Source organism: Rana temporaria, chromosome 2 (genome assembly GCF_905171775.1).
Source record: "Rana temporaria chromosome 2, aRanTem1.1, whole genome shotgun sequence".
NCBI lineage: Eukaryota > Metazoa > Chordata > Amphibia > Anura > Ranidae > Rana > Rana temporaria.
Genome location: NC_053490.1, coordinates 26,019,117 through 26,038,823, shown reverse-complemented (window position 1 = coordinate 26,038,823; position 19,707 = coordinate 26,019,117). Strand labels below are relative to the sequence as shown.

Sequence of the window (19,707 nt, the reverse complement as noted above, 5' to 3'; positions counted from 1 at the left end):
CCCTCCACTTCACAATTTTGTGCCACTTTGTGTTGGTCTACCAAATAAAATCCCAATAAAATACATTTATGTTTTTGACTGTAACATGACAAAATGTGGAAAATTGCAAGGGGTATGAATACTTTTTTCAAGGCACTGTAACTATGTAAAATTATCCATACCTGGAATTTTTCTAGTTTCCTGTCCTGTTGCCCACACCAATGATAGACTAAAATAGAATTAAAGCGGAGTTCCACCCAAAAGTGGAACTTCCACTCATCTGATCCCCCCCCCCTCCGGTGCCACAATTGGCACCTTTCCCACTTTTAATGTCACAATTGGGGCTCCCTCCTCCTCCCCCGGCCTGCGAGCCAATAGGAGAGAGGAGCGGGCTTTACGCATGCACAGTAGGGTTCCTGGCATGAAGCCGAAAGGCTACACTGCCGGGTTCCCTTACCCGCAATAGCGGCAGCAGCACCCGACAGCTGATGGAAACATCAGCTGCAGGACAGGTAAGTGTCCTATTATTAAAAGCCAGCAGCTGCAGTATGTGTAGCTGCTGACTTTAAAAAAAAATTGGGGGGGGGGGGACTGTAACGGAATGGCCCGTGATACCCAGAGACTTTTGAAGGATGCGGAGTACTCCTGTGCCAGCTTCACTAATGACTCTTGGGTCTAGGGTCATCCTATGTCCAATAGGGGCATAGGATGACTGAGAAATGATATCTCGGATTACATGAGATGGGACAGTAATGATAATTCATGTATTGCAGGAAATAAGGGACATATGTTGGATTGTTTTAGCATGGAACAGTAATCCACAATATATTCCTTAATGTCTAGAAGAACTAATTTCAACCGGTCAATAGAATGACTGTCAGAATAAGTACTCACCGAGGCCGAGATGCCGAGAGCGGCTCACCTTTGCGACTCTGCGCACTTCCCCCCCGGAGGTGGAGACAGCGGGGAAGGGCGCAAAGAGGCACCGGTTGCCAGCAGTGGACGGTGGGTTGATAGGAGATCACTGTGGAGCTGGTCAGCGGACACAGAAGGAAGTAGTAGCAGGTACTGGCAGTGGGTCAGGAGCTGGAAAAGTTCAGGTAACTGAGAGTAGTCTCAAGTAGGGACTGTAAGCAGATCCGAGATGCAAGCCAGGGGTCAGGGATTGGAGAAGGTAGCAGAGTCCGAGATTCAAGCCAGAGGTCAGAGGGATGTAGACATTAGCAGATCCGATGAAACAAGCCGGAGATCAAGTGCAGGAGAAGGCGTAGAGAAGTCAGGTCCAATTCGGGTCAAAAACAGGTCTAAGTTCAGGTTCAGGAAGTTTAACACAGGTAACAGCTGACAACAAACCAGCAACCCGCCATAGGCTTGGGGCTGGTTTAAATAGGCAGAGCTGAGCCTTGATTGGTGTGCGTGGACGTGCACGTGGTTGCGCGCAAGCGCCGTAACGCAGAACCGCGCCGAAAGGCAGAACCGCACATGCGCGCGCCGCGCTCGGGCATGCACCGTAGCGCAAATCGGCTGCTGGAGCTGCTATTTCCCTGACAGTCTCATTCAATGTGGGGACACATACTGTTGAGGTGTTAATTGAGTCTGACTCCTAAGATATTCTATTGTGCTAATTAAGTCTGCCTCTCAAGAGCCTTTCATTGTGTGAAGTTGTATATGAAGTGCTAATATGTGTTGTGAGTTAACACACTCTAAAAGTCATGATGTCTGCCATGTCAGCTATAGTAACTGACTCATGTAGATTCGGTGCCAGAAAGTCTGACTTACATCTAAAGGAATGTGTATTGAAGTTCCGTGTGTCATGTTGTGGGTGGAGTTGAGTCATTGTCCATATTTGGTTGCTAACTGTATAAAAAGAGCTGAGTCTACCATTAAATTGTTCATTCGTTTGGACCCAGAGAAAAGAGCTTGTGTCTCGTTATTCTGGGGAATGGAATGGGTCCTGTCTGCTGGATTGTGGAGTGTCGGATAAGCTGTCTTGGGTTGGTGGAATGGAATATCGTAAACGGCGTTAACCCCTGACCATTACAGGGACCTTTAATATAGACATTTTCTAAAATTTGAATCTCAAATTAATTTGCAAATAACGAATATACAAAACAAATCTGAATATACAAAACAAATTATTCTAACATAACGAATATGATGAAATAAATGTATTAACTTAAAAGAGAAGTATGGGGTTGGGTAAGCGGCTCGCTGAGAGGCTGAGACAGGTGTCGGTCCAGGGACCTGGCGGATCCCGACTTCCATTGTCATGATGACACGCACCCTGGCCTGACTTCTGTAAAGTCAGCAGAGAGCAGACTTCAGTCCGCTCTCTTCAGAACAGCTGAAAACGGGTCACAGGAGTGCAAAACAAATTGCACTCCTGTGATCCATAGAAGTACAACCAAACAAGCTTTGACTATACTTCTCCTTTAACCACTTCCCGCCCGATTGCCTGGGCAGGAAGGCGGTGTAAGTGTCTGGTATTGAAGTGGTTAACAATAGACATGTGCACAGAAAAAAAATTCGTATTATTTTGTTCCGTTTCGTATCGTTCCGTAGGTTCGTTTCCGTTCGTTTTTCGTAAGATGCCCGTTTTCTTGTTCGTTCCCGTTCATTTTTCATACGACGCGATTTTTTTGTATTCCGATCGTTTCGTATTTTGGTTACCGTTTTATTTTCGTACATGCGGGATGGGTCGTTATTCTGTTTAATTCATGTTCGTTACTTGTTAGACAATAATTTTTGTGAATTTTCGTCATTTTGTACTTTCGTAAATATATATTGCGGGATTCGCGGCACTTTCAACACGCGGCTCATCCATATTAACTATTGTTAAGCCCCATACACTTGGTCAGACTTTTTTAACAACAAACATAAAAACGATTGTTTTTCCGAACGTTCGTTCGTTTTTAAACTCCATCAGAAAACCATTTTTGGGTTCCAGGTTCAAAAGTCTGGCCAACTGATCTCCCTTCAGACGAAAATCCACAGAAAAGTTTATTTGGCTCTACTGTACTACTGTACTCAGCACAAAAGAGAAGCTGCTTCACTAACTACACTCACTGCCCATTCAAAAAAACGAAAATTACATCTATAACAAAAGATTTGCATTCTGTATTTTGTTTGAATCCTTTTTCTGTTCGTATGTTCATATGACATCTATAACAAAAGATTTGCATTCTGTATTTTGTTTGAATGCTTTTTCTGTTCGTATGTTCATATGACATCTATAACAAAAGATTTGCATTCTGTAGTTTGAAACCAAATTACGAACAGAAAAAAGGAATTCAAAATACAGAATGCAAATCTTTTGTTATAGATGTCATATGAACATACGAACAGAAAAAGGATTCAAACAAAATACAGAATGCAAATCTTTTGTTGTATATGTCATTTTCGTTCTTTTGCCGTTTTCGTTTTGTCGTATTTTCGTCGGATCGTTCGTTCGTATTTGCGGTTGTTCGTTATGCGGCTCATTCGTAATCCCGACGTTTTCGTATTTTGGTGCTTTAATTTTTTCGTATGTACACATTATTCCGCAGGTACGAAAATGAACATTTTTGTCCGAAAATGACATTCGTATGAACGGGAATGCACATATCTAGTTAACAAACAAATCCGAAACTCAACACATTTTTCAGTCATCCCCATCTCTATCTCCCCGGTTATCCATTTACATCTTAGAGCATGTGAAATAAGAATTTTTCATTTTACAAACAAAAAAAACTTTTTGTCTTTTACAGCAATCGTCCAAGGAGACACTTTGGATGACATATATAACTCATGCAAACTGGTAATTGAGGAACAGTCTGGTCCTTACATCTGGATACCTTCGAAGGAGAAGTTATAATATAGCAATTAACAATAAATCATTAGATGGAACTCCAAGAATTACCTTAATTGTTTGTTTGTTTTTGGGATCTTTCTTCTTCTTTTTTCAAAATTTGTTATCTTGTAATTAAATTTTTGCGGCCCGTGAAATTTCAATGAATGTACAACAGGAAGGAGACGAGGGATGCATGGCCTTCAGTGGATAACAGCAAGACGGGAACAAGTTCATAACTGTTGAGGTGGCACCAGCTATGTTTTTGGGCAACAAGTACTTGCCAACATCTTGGTACTTGCCAAATGCCAATCCCTCTGTCTCTACCGGAATTTACCAACACTAAACAAATTTCTTCCTCAACGTCTTGCCCATCCAACATCGCATTCTTCAGGTTTTTTTTCCTTATTGGCTGTCGGCATGGAACACAACAGAAGAACGGAACTGACTTTTCATTGTTGTAGCTAAGCTTGATGCCTGGGGTTGATAAAATAATTATATCTAAGACCAGCCTTTAGCTTCTTCTGAGATACACATACAGACAAATATCTCAATGCATTCCGTACAAAAATGGCCGCTAAGTCTAGCGACATAAAAATACCAGAAGACTTTAACAAATTGGTTATCTAAAAAAAAAAAAAAAAACGTTTACCTAATTAAAAAAAAAAAGTAAAAAAAATGGACAGCATGATTAATATAAGAAATATCATTTACAAAGAGTTTGTTTCTTGTTGTCTTTGTGTTCAATGTTGGATCTTGTTTACAGAAAACTTTGTGTTTTTTTTTGTTTTTTTTTAGCTGTTTCTTTATGCAGTTACAGGTGAAAGACATGAACAAAAATTTGACTCATTTTTACAAACCCGGGTAACAAAAATGTACACGTTTCATGTTTTATTTATACATTTATTTATTTTCTGTATAAAATGTTTAATATTAATTTATGTATTTATTTAACAATAAGACAAAAAGTTAAATGCTTTAAAAAAAAAAAGAAAAAAAAAGTAGTTTGAATAATTGACGTATGTCAATGGACTTTGTTGTGAGGCATTTCATATGGAAATTGTCTGGACTGAATGTGATGTTTAATCTGAAAGTAGTAGTATCTTTTCATAAGAAAAAAAATATTTAATATATGTTTTATAGTTAAAGGAAACAGAGTGCTATATAGATAATTGTTTTGCAAAAAAAAAAAAAAATGTCTGATTGCTTGAGATATATAGAGTTACAGAAGTATGTTTTAATATTTTTTTTCTTATGCGTAGGGAATCGGTAAATGTAAAGATTCATTTCGATTTTTTTTTTATCACTTAGTTTATTTATTCTACCTTTTATAGCACATCTGTTCAACTTCACTGCAAAATCGTCATTGACAAGAAATTATTGAAAATGATTCGTCTGTCATAGTAAGGTACTCAGTATATTTTTGGAGATGAAGGCAAACATTCAGATTTGGGCAGTGGTGTCACTATAATTGGTGTTACCCGGTGCGGACAAAACCCCACCAACTATAGTCCCCCCTCAGTACAGACCCCCTCCACCAACTACAGATCCCCCTCCCGCAGTATAGATCCCCCTCCCTCAGTACAGACCCCCCACTAAGTACAGACCCCCCTCCATCAATATAAACCCCCCTCCCTCAGTATAAACCTCCCCCCCAGTGTAGACCCATCCATCAGTACAGACACCCCCACCTCAGTGCAGATCCCCCAGCAGTACAGACACCACCCCTCAGAGCAGACCCCCCCAGTGCAGACCCCCCCAGCAGTAGACACCCCCTTTAGTGCAGACCCTCCTCAGTGAAGACCCCCCTCAGTTACAGACCCCCCAGCAGTACAGACAGCCCCCAGTGCAGACCCCCCCCTCAGTGCCTAGTGCAGACCCCCCAGTACAGACCCCCCCATCAGTACAGACACTCCCCCAGCGCAGACCCCCTCATCAGTACATACACCCCCCCAGCGCAGACCCCCTCAGCAGTACAGACAACCCCCTCAGTGAAGACCCCCCCAGCAGTATAGACGCCACCCTTACAGACCTCAGAACAGCAGATACACACAGTGGTGTGTGTCCCTCGAGTGCGGGCTCCTCCTCCTCTGTGGATGTAAACAGAGAGGATGGGAAGGCGACTTTGTTCCGCTCCGCTGAGGGACACGGCCGCAGCGTGAGGCATAGGGCAGCGGACGGTGTTAGTGGTGTTGCTACCCACGGGTGTTACCCCTCTGGCGGGTGTCACCCGCCTAGCAACGCCACTGGCTGTGGGTTTGCATTCCCTGGAACGCAAAGGGTGTTTTTTTGGGTGGAAGTCGATGGACATGGATCTTTATTCCACCTGACTATGTTCAAATATAAGGTAACACTGGGCATACAACCTCAGGCAGCATAAAGCGCCAGATCGTAACTAGCAGTGCGGATCTATACACTGCTGATGTCTAACCCCCAACAAGGAGCTCCAACGTCTATTGAAGTTATTAAAAATCGGAGCATGGGTAAACCCCCACCCTGCATCCTGGCCTGAAATATCTAAACCCCAACCAAAATTTTATTAATTGCAGCTTACCATTCCTTAGGTGAAGTTTCTGTATTATTATTATTTTCTTTCAAACTTTGTTTGGCAATGCTCACTCCCCCACTGTATCTATGGAGGGAGCCATGGTTGCCACACAGGCTGGACTTCAAACATGTCCGCCTTTGGTCGGCTCCATTATATTGGGGTGGGGAGATAAATAGTTTACAGAAGGAAGATAACACTTCCAGTTTCTACTCATGGGTGACAAGGACACTGCGTCTGTCACGATCAGCAAGTATTTTATGCACTCTATGAAAATATTCTTAGTCTAAAAAAAAAAGAAAATGAATTGAGCCACCATAGCTAATGTCTAGTAACCTTGGCTCTTGGGTTTAGCTATCCTTTGGTTGTAAACCCCCTACATATACCCTGTGAAGTGATAGACCTCACGTGATACATAGAGATTAAAGTGGAACTTCAGTCATTTTTTAATCTTTCCATCTATTAAATCTTCTGTCCCTGTTGTTGTTGTTTTAACTTTAGGTAGTAAAACATTTATTTTTTTCTGACAGTAAATACCTTATACATCCCACTTCCTGTTTCTTGTCTGGTCATTAGCCTAGGCCAATGAGAGCTGCAGAGCTGGAGGTGTGCCTCTGTGTGTCTGTGTAAATCCAGGAAGTGAACAGGCAGCAGCTTCAGCTGCCCACAGTTAAAATGGATGCAGCCAGACTCAGTGGAGGGAGATTTCTGCAGCATATTTGGCAAGTACAGAATCACAGTATATATAAAATAATATGCAAAGTGGTCGGAGGGAAGCTTCAGAACGACAAAGATGTTTTTATTACAAATTATGTAAGCAGACTGCAGTTCCTCTTTAACCCCCCTGGCGGTATTCCCGAGTCTGGCTCGGGGGTTAAAATTCAATACCAAAAGTGGTAACCCCCGAGCCAGACTCGGAATCGCCTCGCAGCAGCCACAGGCAGGGTTTACTTACCTTGTCCCTGGATCCTGCGATGCCGCCACGCTGTGTGATTGAGCGGTGTCTCCTCGTTCGATTCACAGTGTCCCTGTGTGCCGCCGAGCTCCGTTCCCTGCGACGTTACGACGCACGGGGCGGAAAACGGCGCCAAATTCAAAAAAGTAAATAAACACAATACATACAGTATACTGTAATCTTATAGATTACAGTACTGTATGTAAAAAATACACACCCCCTTTGTCCCTAGTGGTCTGTCCTGTGCCCTACATGTACTTTTATATAATAAAAACTGTTCTTTCTGCCTGAAAACTGTAGATTGTCCAAAAGTGTCCCTTTATGTCAAAAGTGATTTTAGAGCAGCTAGAAAACAGCGATAATAAATGATAATCACTTGCAGAATTGTGCGATAGCGATTTGTGGGGAAATTCGTCATAAAAAAATAAAGGTAATGACAGCGACAATTCTGCAACTGAGAACATTTCAGTGATTTTGATTTGATTACATTATTGAATAATTTTTATTATTATTATATTATTATTTTGTTATAATTATTTATAATTATTTATTATATTATAATTTATGATTTTGTTTTTCAAACTTTATTATACCCGGGATGTCTACTAGACTCTTGTTTGGACAGATTTAAGTGAGTTATTCCTAAGAATTACAGGCCTACAATGTAAAACGCAAAATTTCCTTGCAAAGTAATGGTACCGCTTTTAGCACCTAAAATCTGAAATAATCCGCCAGGGAGGTTAAGCAAATCCTCCTACATACGTTTTACCTGTTTATCTACAGCTGTCTTTCACCTACATCCATTCAAAGTGAGGAATTTAAATAGAATTTCTCAGCTCTGAAAAGCAGGGGGTGAGAAGCTGAAGTTACATCAGTGAGGAGAGCTTATTGGAGGGGAGGGACCCCCCCCCCCCCTTCACACAGTACACAGGAACAGAGCTGAAGCTGTCAATCACAGACTGTACGCTCCCCTGTCACCATTTTTCTCTTGGTGTCAGGAAAACCCAACTTAAGTGATTCATGCTGATAATGGAATGCTTTGTTCAAATTTGATGTCTGAGGTTTACAGCCACTTTAACCACTTATGGATTTTGAATGAAAGAGATACATCGCCCAAAATATTACTTCCTCTGCTGCCGCTCCGCCCCCCCCCCCCCCACCAATATTACCGCCAATTACCAGCTGTCAAAACGACAGCCAGGAATTGCTTAGTATTATGCAGCAGGAGTGGATGTTTCTCCTCTGTAAATTGACACTTACAGATAGTCTGCAAGTGTCATTGAGGTAATACAATAGATTCATGTATTGTTTCATGCTTATGTAGATCAAAGTTGTGACCAGTGCCAGGACAAGATCATGCAGTGCCCAGGGCAAAGATGCCAAATTGTGCCCCACCCACCCTCCTTCATTATGTGCAAGCTTATGAGGAGGAAGGGGAATGAGAGAGAGAGAGCACAGCCGGCACCTCCTCCCGGCTCTCTCCTCCGGACCTTGCCGCTTTAAAAAATACCAAAATATCAGTTTTTGGCGATCACAACCTCTAAAACAGAGGCTGTAATGATTGTAAATGTCTGTAAAAATGAAATTCTTTATTTTGGGTTGATTTGCTAAAGAGGTCGATCATGTTCACTTGGCAATGTAAATTTTCACTTTTCAAAATGTTACTTCATTGGTCTTAGTGAATGAGGTGAAGCTAAGTGAAAGTTTACTTTGCAAAGAATAATCAATCATGTGCAAGGAAAATTATAATCACAAATAAAATTGTTTGCTTACACATGATTGGACAAATGAAGTCAGTTCAGCTTAATTTACTAAGCTACATGAACAGCCGCCTATACTCTTTTCGAAAATCAACTTTTGTGCCCTTTTTTAACCCCTTCCCGACCACAGCACGCCAATTTACGTTGGCAGAATGGCACGGGCAGGCAAATGGACATACCTGTACGTCCCTTTGAATTTGCCGCCTAGCAAGCGCGCGCGTGCCCACCGCAGGAGCGTGCCCGCGGGTCCCGCGAACTTGGTGTTCGCCGGCGGCCCCGCGATCGTGACACGGAGCGGCAGAGTGGGGAGATGCAAACAAGGCATTTCCCTGTTCTGCCTAGCAACATGATAGGGATCTACTGCTCCCAGTCATCGGGAGCAGCGATCACTGTCATGTTCTAGTGAGACCATCCCCCCTACAGTTAGAATCGCCCCCTAGTGTTTAACCCCTTCCCTGCCAGTGTCATTTATACAGTAATCAGTGGCTATTTAAAGCTCTGATCGCTGTATAAATGTCAATGGTCCCAAAATAGTTTCAAAAGTGTCCGATCTGTCCGCCGCAATGTGGCACTCCCGATAAAAATCGCAGATCGCCGCCATTACTAGTAAAATAGATAAGTAATAAAAATGCCATAATTCTATCCCCTATTTTGTAGACGCTATGGGCCAGATCCACATAGCGAGTACGCCGGCGTATCTACTGATACGCCGGCTTACTTTCAAATTACCCACGTCGTATCTTTAGTTTGAATCCTCAAACCAAGATACGACGGCTTCTGGGTTCGATCCGACAGGCGTACGGCTTTGTACGCCTTCGGATCGCAGATGCAATACTTCGGCGCCCGCTGGGTGGAGTTCGCGTTGTTTTCCGCGTCGGGTATGCAAATGAGCTTTTTCCGACGATCCACGAACGTACGCGCGGCCGTTGCATTCTCTTACGTCGTCTCTAGTCGGCTTTTATAGTTAAGGCTGCTATTTTGCGGCGTATAGATAGACTTGCCATGTTAAAGTATGGCCGTCGTTCCCGCGTCAAAATTAGATTTTTTTTTTTTTGCGTAAGTCGTCCGTGAATAGGGATGGACGTAAGTCACGTCTAAGTTTGAAAAATGACGTCGTTGCGACGTCATTTCGCGCAAAGCACGGAGGGAAATTTCGAAACGGAGCATGCGCAGTTCAATCGGCGCGGGGACGCGCTTCATTTAAATGAATCACGCCCCCGACCTGCCGATTTGAATTCCGCCGCCAGAAATAAACTACGCCGCCGTAACTTACGGCGCAAAATCTTCCTGGATTTGACTTAAAGCCAGGGTAAGATGCGGCGGCGTAGCGTATCTCTGATACGCTGCGCCTATCCAAATCTATGTGGATCTGGCCCTATAACTTTTGCGCAATTAAATCAATATACGCTTATCGCAATTTTTTTTTACCAAAAATATGTAGAAGAATACGTATCGGCCTAAACTAAAGAAAAACTTTATTGGATATTTATTATAGCAAAAAAGTAAAAAATATAGATTTTTTTTCAAAACTGTCGCTCTATTTTTGTTTATAGCGCAAAAAAAAAAACCGCAGAGGTGATCAAATACCACCAAAGAAAGCTCTATTTGTGGGGAAAAAAGGACACCAATTTTGTTTGGGAACTACGTCGCATGACCGCACAATTGTCAGTTAACGCGACGCAGTGCCGAATCGCAAAAAAAAATCTGGTCAGGAAGTGGGGTTATTCCTTCTGGGTCTGAAGTGGTTCATTTCTAAGAATTTCAATGTTGTTTGGGTCAGGCGAACAGACTTGCTGATGCTCAGATAGGTAGGCTTTTGCTTCCAGTTGGTGTAAGCCTTGCGTTAAAATAAACATATCTTACAAATCTATTGCTAGTCTGATAGATCCACATCCTTTTATTTTGCAGTGAAGCTACAGATGAAACCACACCCATTTTAATTTTTTTTATACCCCCATTTTATACTGAGCTGTCATTCTATCGGCGATTAATCATTTTTAGGTGGCTTACAGTCTTTTTACAACTCTTATGCCCTGTACACACGACCGGTTTTACCGTCGGAATAAACTCGGATGGTTTTTCCAACGGAATGCCGCTCAAGCTGTCTTGCATACCACACCAAATTCCGGCCGTCAAGAACGCAGTGACTTACAACACTACGACAAGCCGAGAAAAATTAAGTTCAATGCTTCTGAGCACGCATCGACTTGGATTCCGAGCATGCATGTTTTTTTCCCATCGGAATTCCATACAGACGAATGGATTTTCCGATAGGATTTTTTTCCGTCGGAAAAATAGAGAACATGGGGCCAGATTCAGATAGAATTGCCTATCTTTAGGCGGGCGTAGCGCATCTCAGATATACTACGCCGCCGTAACTTAGTGAGGCAGGTACCGTATTCACAACGAACTTGCGTCCTAAGTTACGGCGGCGTAACTAAATGGGCCGGCGTAAGCCCGCCTAATTCAAATTGTCCAGGCAGTGGGCGTGTTGTATTATAATGAGCCTTGACCCCACGTAATTGACGCTCCTAACGAACGGCGCATGCGCCATCCGTGAACGTATCCCAGTGCGCATGCTCGAAATCACGTCACAAATAGTCAATGCTTTCGACGTGAACGTAACTTACGCACAGCCCTATTCGCGTACGACTTACGCAAACGACGGAAAAATAGACGCTGTCCCGACGTCCATACTTAATATTGGCTACGCCTCATATAGCAGGGGTAACTTTACGCTAAAAAAAGCCTTACGTAAACGACGTAAATCAATGCGCCGGGCGGACGTATGTTTCTGAATCGGCGTATCTAGCTCATTTGCATATTCTACGCGTAAATCTACGGAAGGGCCCCTAGCGGCCAGCGTAAATATGCACCCTAAGATACGACGGCGTAGGAGACTTACGCCGCTCGTATCTAGGCCAAATCTATGAGTAACTGATTCTATGAATCAGGCGCATAGATACGACCGCGCTCATTCGGACATACGACGGCGTATCTGTAGATACGCCGTCGTATGTCCTTTATGAATCTAGCCCATGTTCTCTATCTAAGTCGGTCGGAATTTCCGACGGAAAAAGTCAGATGGGGCATACACACGGTCAGAATATCCGATGAAAAGCTCCCATCTGACTTTTTCCATCGGAAATTCCAACTGTGTGTACGCGCTATTAGAATCTCCTAATGCCGCGTGCACACGACCGTTTTTCATGATGAGAAAAATTCAATTTTTTTAATTGGTCGTGAAAACCGGTCGTGTGTGGGTTCCAGAACTTTTTCCACGACGTGAAAAATGGGCATTAAAAATTTAGAACCTGCTCTATTTTTTCTCGTCGTTTTTCTCGTCGTGAAAAACGGTCATATGTACGCTTTAACAACGGGAAAAAAAACGTGCATGCTCAGAAGCAAGTTATGAGATGGGAGCGCTCGTTCTGGTAAAACTAGCGTTCGTAATGGAGATAGCACATTCGTCACGCTGTAACAGACTGAAAAGCAGGAAGACTGAAAAGCGCGAATCGTCTCTCACCAAACTTTTACTAACACGCGGTAACACAAAATCAGCAAAAGCCGCCCAAAGGGTGGCGCCATCCGAATGGAACTTCCCCTTTATAGTGCCGTCGTACGTGTACGTCAACGTGCTTTGCTCAAGCGTTTTTTTTTTTCACGATCGTGTGTAGGCAAGGCAGGCTTGACAAGAATCACGTCACGAAAAACTTGTTTTTTTTTTCATGACATTAAAAACGGTTGTGTGTACGCGGCATAGGGCTGAGTGTACACTTTCTGAAGACTGCTGCTGGATGTCAATCCCATCCATATACAGGAGTTCAGTCATCCTGGCACACAAGCACTGTGCCAGAATGTAAACTGATCAGCACTTATACAGCTCAGTGTAAAGAAGACAACAAGCAGGCAGTTAAGTTTATTTTATTGTCGAAGAGCCGTAGCAGGTCTCTTCCGCAATAAAGAGTATGCCTGCTCGCAATTTTTTCATTAGAGACTTTAGTTCCGCTTCAAAGAAAATGGAAAAGAAAAACATCTACTGGCAGAATCAACTGGTAATACAACTATGTTATGGGGGGGGGGGGGGGTGAACAAAAACTGCTATGATAAAGTGATACTAAATGCTTTTTTGGTTAAAGTGGATGTAAACCCCAAAATTTTAACACTTCCAGATAAAACCCTGTCTAAATACAAAGTCAATTCCTCTCTCCTTGCTTTGAGTGACAGGTTATTTACATATCTAGCTTGGACATGTGTATCATATGTTATGTTATGTTATGTTTATCATAATATGAGGTGATCCACAGTATAAAAAGTGAGAAATCCACCCCTCCCCCACATAACACATCCTGGTAATATACAATGACCTGTGGATCACCTCATATTATGATAAACATAACATATGATAAACATGTCCAAGCTAGATATGTAAATAACCTGTCACTCAAAGCAAGGAGACTTTATATTTAGACAGGGTTTTATGTGGAAGTCTGTTAATTTTCACTGAACAATAAAATAGGATTGCTCAGAGCTGGATTAACTCTGGGTGGCAAGACTGGGCACAGATGATAGGAAATCTTATACTCTACATTATGACATAAAAAAAAAATTGGGGTTTGCATCCACTTTAAAATAAAAAAGCTAATAACATAATATTGCACAAAAAGGTCACTTACCACCAAGTGCTAAGGAATCACCCATGCGCATGCTCCTGAGCTGGGCTGTGTGCGTCCATATATACACACACAGCGTCAACAAGCCATGCACCCCACTCCCTCTTTACGGAGTTTGATTGACAGCAGCACAAGTCTATGGTTCCTGCCGCTCTCACTGTTGCCTGTAAGACCAGGAAGTGAGAGGACCGTGCCAAGACAGTGCTGGAGCTGTGACAGGGTTCAAGTGTTTAGGGATGGGGGGGGGGCGGTAGAACAAGTAGTGGGGATTTTTTTTTTACCTTTTGTAAAGAATAAATGGAAGTAAAAAAAAAACAGACTTTAGAACCACTTTGATATTACCTACAGACGGCATCATACTGTATATGACAATTTACATTTTACCTATAGTTCCATTATAAATGTGGCTGGTTGTACATACCGATACCAATAAATCGAATAAATTATCACATTTTTAGATTTATTTTTTTGGGGTTTCAAGGGATTTATCATGGCTACATTCATTTGCTATTTTTTTTTCTTGTATTATTTAATGTTCTGTATTAATTTATGATTGTCTTTTGTGACTGTTCCAATTATTAAAATACCACTGCACTTTTATGTACATATGTAAATATATACATATGTTCAAATGTGTGTAGCAATCATTCTTTTGTCCATACAGTTTGTTGACTTTGTCTTAATGTTTCTGATTTTATGTTATGATGAAAATTCTATTGCAACACGTTCTGTCTCTGCAGCAATTACAAGACTGTATTATAAATAAAGCAGAAAATATACAATAAAATACAAAAAAATAATAACTATTGTAAATGTTTCAGGCCATATTGGTGCTAAGTATTAAAAACGGTATTGGTTTTCATAAATGGTATGTGACTATACATACATACAGCATACACACAGTATACACAAATATACTAGGTACATAGTTACTAACATCTGTGGATTTACCAAGACTGAGACCACCTAATAGTGGCAAAAGTTATGGAGTATCCCCCAAACTTGGTGAAATATGGATACGTCAGGGTAAGGCTTTTTTCTATATGGAATGAATTTGGCCAGAATAAAGTGAAAGCCATTTTGCTTTAGGACTTAATCCATGGATATTGCTAAGTGGCTACAAGTTGAAGAGGAAATACCAGAAAATGCAATTGGTGCTATGCATTACAGGAAATACTACTGGATAGTGTTAGAAATACTGTATGGCCAACAGTTTGTGGACACCTGACCTTCGCACCTAGATGAGCTTGTTGGACATTCCATTTCAAAACCATGGGCAATAATATGAAGTTGGCCTCACCCTTTGTGACTAAAACAGCCTTCACTCTTCTGCAAAGGCTTTCCACATGATTTTGGAGGGTGTCTGTGGGAATTTATGACCATTGAGCCAAGAGCCAATTGTGAGGTTAGGTACGGATGTCAGATGAGAAGACCACTCCAATTCATTCTAATGGTGTTCAGTGGACTTTAGATCACTCAAGTTCCTCCACACCCAACTCATCAGACCATGTTTTCATGGCTTTGTACACGGGGGGCACTGTCATATGCAGAAAAAAGGTCCTTCCTCGAAGTGTTGCCACAAAGTCAGATGAGAAGACCATTCCAATTCATCCTAATGGTGTTCAGTGGACTTTAGATCACTCAAGTTCCTTCACACCCAACTCATCAGACCATGTTTTCATGGCTTTGTACACGGGGGGCACTGTCATATGCAGAAAAAAGGTCCTTCCTTGAAGTGTTGCCACAAAGTCAGATGAGAAGACCATTCCAATTCATCCTAATGGTGTTCAGTGGACTTTAGATCACTCAAGTTCCTTCACACCCAACTCATCAGACCATGTTTTCATGGCTTTGTACACGGGGGGCACTGTCATATGCAGAAAAAAGGTCCTTCCTCGAAGTTTTGCCACAAAGTCAGATGAGACCATTCCAATTCATCCTAATGGTGTTCAGTGGATTTTAGATTACTCAAGTTCCTTCACACCCAACTCATCAGACCATGTTTTCATGGCTTTGTACACGGGGGGCACTGTCATATGCAGAAAAAAGGTCCTTCCTCGAAGTGTTGCCACAAAGTCAGATGAGAAGACTACTCCAATTCATCCTAATGGTGTTCAGTGGAGGTTAGTCCACTCAGGTTCCCCTAAACCCAACTCATCAGTCCATGTCTCTATGGCTTTGTACACTGGGGCCCAGTTGTGTTCAAGAAGAAGGTCCATCCTCAAACTCTTGCCACAAGGTCGGAAACACGCAATAGTCCAAAATGTCTTTGTATGCTGTAGTATTCCTTCATTGGAAACTTCTGAACTAAAAAATTTGGGGGAAAGGCCACATACTTTTAGTCATATGGTGTATGGTGTTTGTGAGCAACCCAAAAACTAACATCAATTGTTAAGCATTGTAATATCTGGGTTACATTTTGCCAGTGTACCGTACAGATAAATATATTTTTTATTCTTACGCTACGCTTAGCTTAGTTCAATGTCTACAACTATGTGTTGTATGCCAACATATTATATAATTGTGATATAATATGTAAGCATAGTATGTAATTATAAGACTAAGGTAAGAACAGCAAAAAAAAAATCATTTTTATTTTATATTCTACTGTAAATAAACAATCTGTGAAAAAATAGGTACTGTTATAATTAAATCAAAGTTTATGTTCACAATTGTAATTTACAAAGCTCATTTATATATTTATTCTGCTGTTGATGTTGAAAAAAAAACATAACTTATTTATGTTTGATTTTTTTTTTTTTGTTTCTTCTATAATAATAAAATCTTAAAGTGCAAAAGGATGAAGCAATACTGCATGAATGCATCCTTTAAGGTGCTCACATATGTTCATTTATTGTGGATTGAACCTTATAATATCAATGACATATCACATTTAAAGTTGAACTCCAGGCACATTTTTTTTTAAATGGCTAAAAACATTCCAGATGCATCGAAACAAAAGGTGTGCCAAGTCTTCCAGTTTGTTTTCTTTAAAACGGAGCTCCAGGCTCCCCCCAAAAAACTATAGCTGCTGACCTTTATTATAAGGACACTTACTTGTCCAGGGATCCAGCGATGTCCTCACCTGAGCCAATTCTTCTTTCGGCTTCAGGTGCAGGTGACTTGTCGGTATGGTTCCCCTTTCGAGATGGTTCCTGTAAGGACTGCGCAGGCGCAATCCTTGCCGACGGAAATCTCCGAACCTCGGCCGGCATCCAGGCTCATTCCTTAACATCCCAGTGGATTGGAGGATGTTAAAAAAAGAGGCCACTTACCTCAAATTCCACGTCGCCCTGGAGGTTCTGTGATTTCCGTCGGCAAGGATTGCGCCTGCGCAGACCTTACAGGAACCATCTCGGTAGCCTGAACCATATCATCAGATCACAGGCTCCAGCATCTCCAGTAATGCCTTGTACACACGGTCAGACTTTTGACCATGCAAAAGTCCGCCGTGAGTCTGTCGGAAAGATAGAGAACAGGTTCTCTATGTAAGGTCCGTCGGACTTCCGACAAAAAAAGTCAGATGGAGGCTTTTTTTCTCGGAAAATCCGGCTGTGTGTACGAGACATCAGGGATACAGGCAGTGGAACATTGCGGCTTCACAGCGAGTTTCCTACTGAGCATGCGTGCCTTGTGAATGGTCCTGTAGTCTTCTAGGACCTGTGATGTGTCCCAGAGGACTACAGGAGGGAAGGAGGGGGGGCGCCTCAGATTGCCACGGCTCATCTGAACCGGAAGTTGGAGCGGGTACCTGTCAAAGTTAGATACTTGCTTCCCCCCCCCCAAAAAAAAGTGCCAAATGTGGCAGTGGAGGGGAAAGGATGCAAACAAGCGGAACTTCCCCTTTTGGATTCTGCTTTAAAATAGAGTAAGATCGGATATCCTGTCCTCTGCCAGTAGATCTGCAGAGATCCAGCACGCTACGCCCACTGCTGAGCCTAAGGCTTCATGTACACTTGGCCGTAATGTGCTGCTGAAAAACGCACAAACGCGTCAAAATCGCACCGCTATTTTGAATAGCTTTTTTCACGTTTTCCAGCCAGCGGTCTAAACGTTCCTACCCCCAAACCGCAGCATCTCCTAAACTCTTGTAAAAGCCTATGTGTACATTGACACCTAGGCTTTTATAGAGTTGAGTTTAGGAGCATTGTCAAAAAATGCCCAAAAAGCTCCTAAACCCAAGTTTACATGGAACCTAATGCTGCGTACACACGATCGGAATGTTCGATGTGAGCTTTTGGTTGTATATTCCGACCGTGTGTAGGCTCTATCGGACATTTGCTGTCAGAATTTCCGACAACAAACGTTTGAGAGCTGGCTCTCAATTTTTCCGTCAACAAAAGTTCTTGTCGGAAATTCCAATCGTATGTATCCAATTCCGACGCAAAAAATTCTACGCATGCTCGGAATCATTGTACTTAATTTTTCTAGGCTCGTTGTAGTGTTGTACGTCACCGCGTTCTTGACGTTTGGAATTTCCAAGCAAGATTTGTGCAACCGTGTGTATGCAAAACAAGTTTGAGCCAACATCCGTCGGAAAAAAATCGACGGTTTTGTTTCGGAAATTCCGATCGTGTGTACGCAGCATTAGACAGAGCTTTTTAATCAGCAGGCTGCATGAGCTTTGCTAATTGAACAGCTATAGGACTGAGTCAGGGGTATGTCAGACCATTAAAATTCAAAAACATGGATCGGTAGAAACGCAGCTAGTGTGATATGGAAATAGTTTCAAGGTCCAAGTGTGCCAGTAGGCAAAGTTAATTTACTGCTGAGACCAGACCAGGGTTTAGGGGTTCTGGTCTGTTTCCATGTGGACAGCCAGCTGGAGAGAGCAGAAGCGACTCTGTGGATATGGGTGAGAGAGGGAGAGGAGCGACGCTACTCTGAGTACAGTATGTCAGTTAAATGTCAATGTTTAATAAAAATAAGATCAACTCACATTTTGGTGAGATATAATGTGCATGGCATATGTATCTTGGGCTCCTGTAGTCCAGCTGGGCAGTGTGGTGGTCAGTGGTTCCCAAGGCTCCGAGGCTGAAGGCGGCATATGTCTGATGAAGAAGCACACATGCTCCGAACGTGAGCTCGACCAGGCCTCCCGTCTATCACCGATGATGTGCTTGTTGTGTGACCGTCTTCAGCCTCGGAGCCTTGGGAACAACCGGAGCCACCGGGAACTGCTGACCACCGTCGCTGCTCAACTGGACTACAGGAGCCCAAGTTACTTATGCCATGCACATTATCTCTCACAAAAATGTGAGTTGATCTTACTTTTATTAAACATTGAATTGTAACTGACATACTGTATGTCGGACCACTGCATTACATAGTTACATAGTTAGTCAGGTTGAAAAAAGACACAAGTCCATCCAGTTCAACCATAAGAAATAAAATAATAATAATATCATACAATCACCTTTACACAATTCTATACCCACAGTTGATCCAGAGGAAGGCAAAAAAAAACGCAAAGCATGATCCAATTTGCTACAGCAGGGGAACAAATTCCTTCCTGATCCCCCGAGAGGCAATCGGATTTACCCTGGATCAACTTTACCTATAAATGTTAGTACATTTAGGAAAGTATACAGGCCTTTCTTAAAGCAATCTACTGAGCTGGCCAGAACCACCTCTGGAGGGAGTCTATTCCACATTTTCACAGCTCTAATGCCGCGTACACACGACCGTTCTTCATGTCATGCGAAAAAACAATGTTTTTCTCAACGTGATTTGTCGTGATTCCTCTCAAGCCTGCCTTGCATACACACGTTCGTGAAAAAAATGCTCGAGCAAAGCGCGGTGACGTACAACACATACGACGGCATTATAAAGGGGAAGTTCCATTCGAATGGCACCACCCTTTGGGCTGCTTTTGCTAATTTCCCCGTCTCATAACTTTCCCCCTCGTTAAAGCGTACACACGACCGTTTTTCACGACGTGAAAAAGAACGACGAGAAAAAATAGAGCA

The 19,707-nt window shown here is 42.4% G+C and overlaps 1 protein-coding gene across 5 annotated transcripts in view; it reads left to right on the top strand.

Annotated features, from left to right (window-relative positions):
- DLG2 (discs large MAGUK scaffold protein 2) overlaps positions 1 to 4,651 on the top strand; it is a 2,211,856-nt gene extending 2,207,205 nt beyond the window's left edge. For all 5 annotated transcript variants that reach the window (XM_040339977.1, XM_040339976.1, XM_040339980.1 and 2 more), the window contains one exon: positions 3,726 to 4,651. In XM_040339977.1, the coding sequence (XP_040195911.1) occupies positions 3,726 to 3,832 (107 nt within the window). In that variant the 3' untranslated portion in view covers positions 3,833 to 4,651. The remainder of the gene's footprint in view (positions 1 to 3,725) is intronic.
- Positions 4,652 to 19,707: the final 15,056 nt, after the last annotated feature.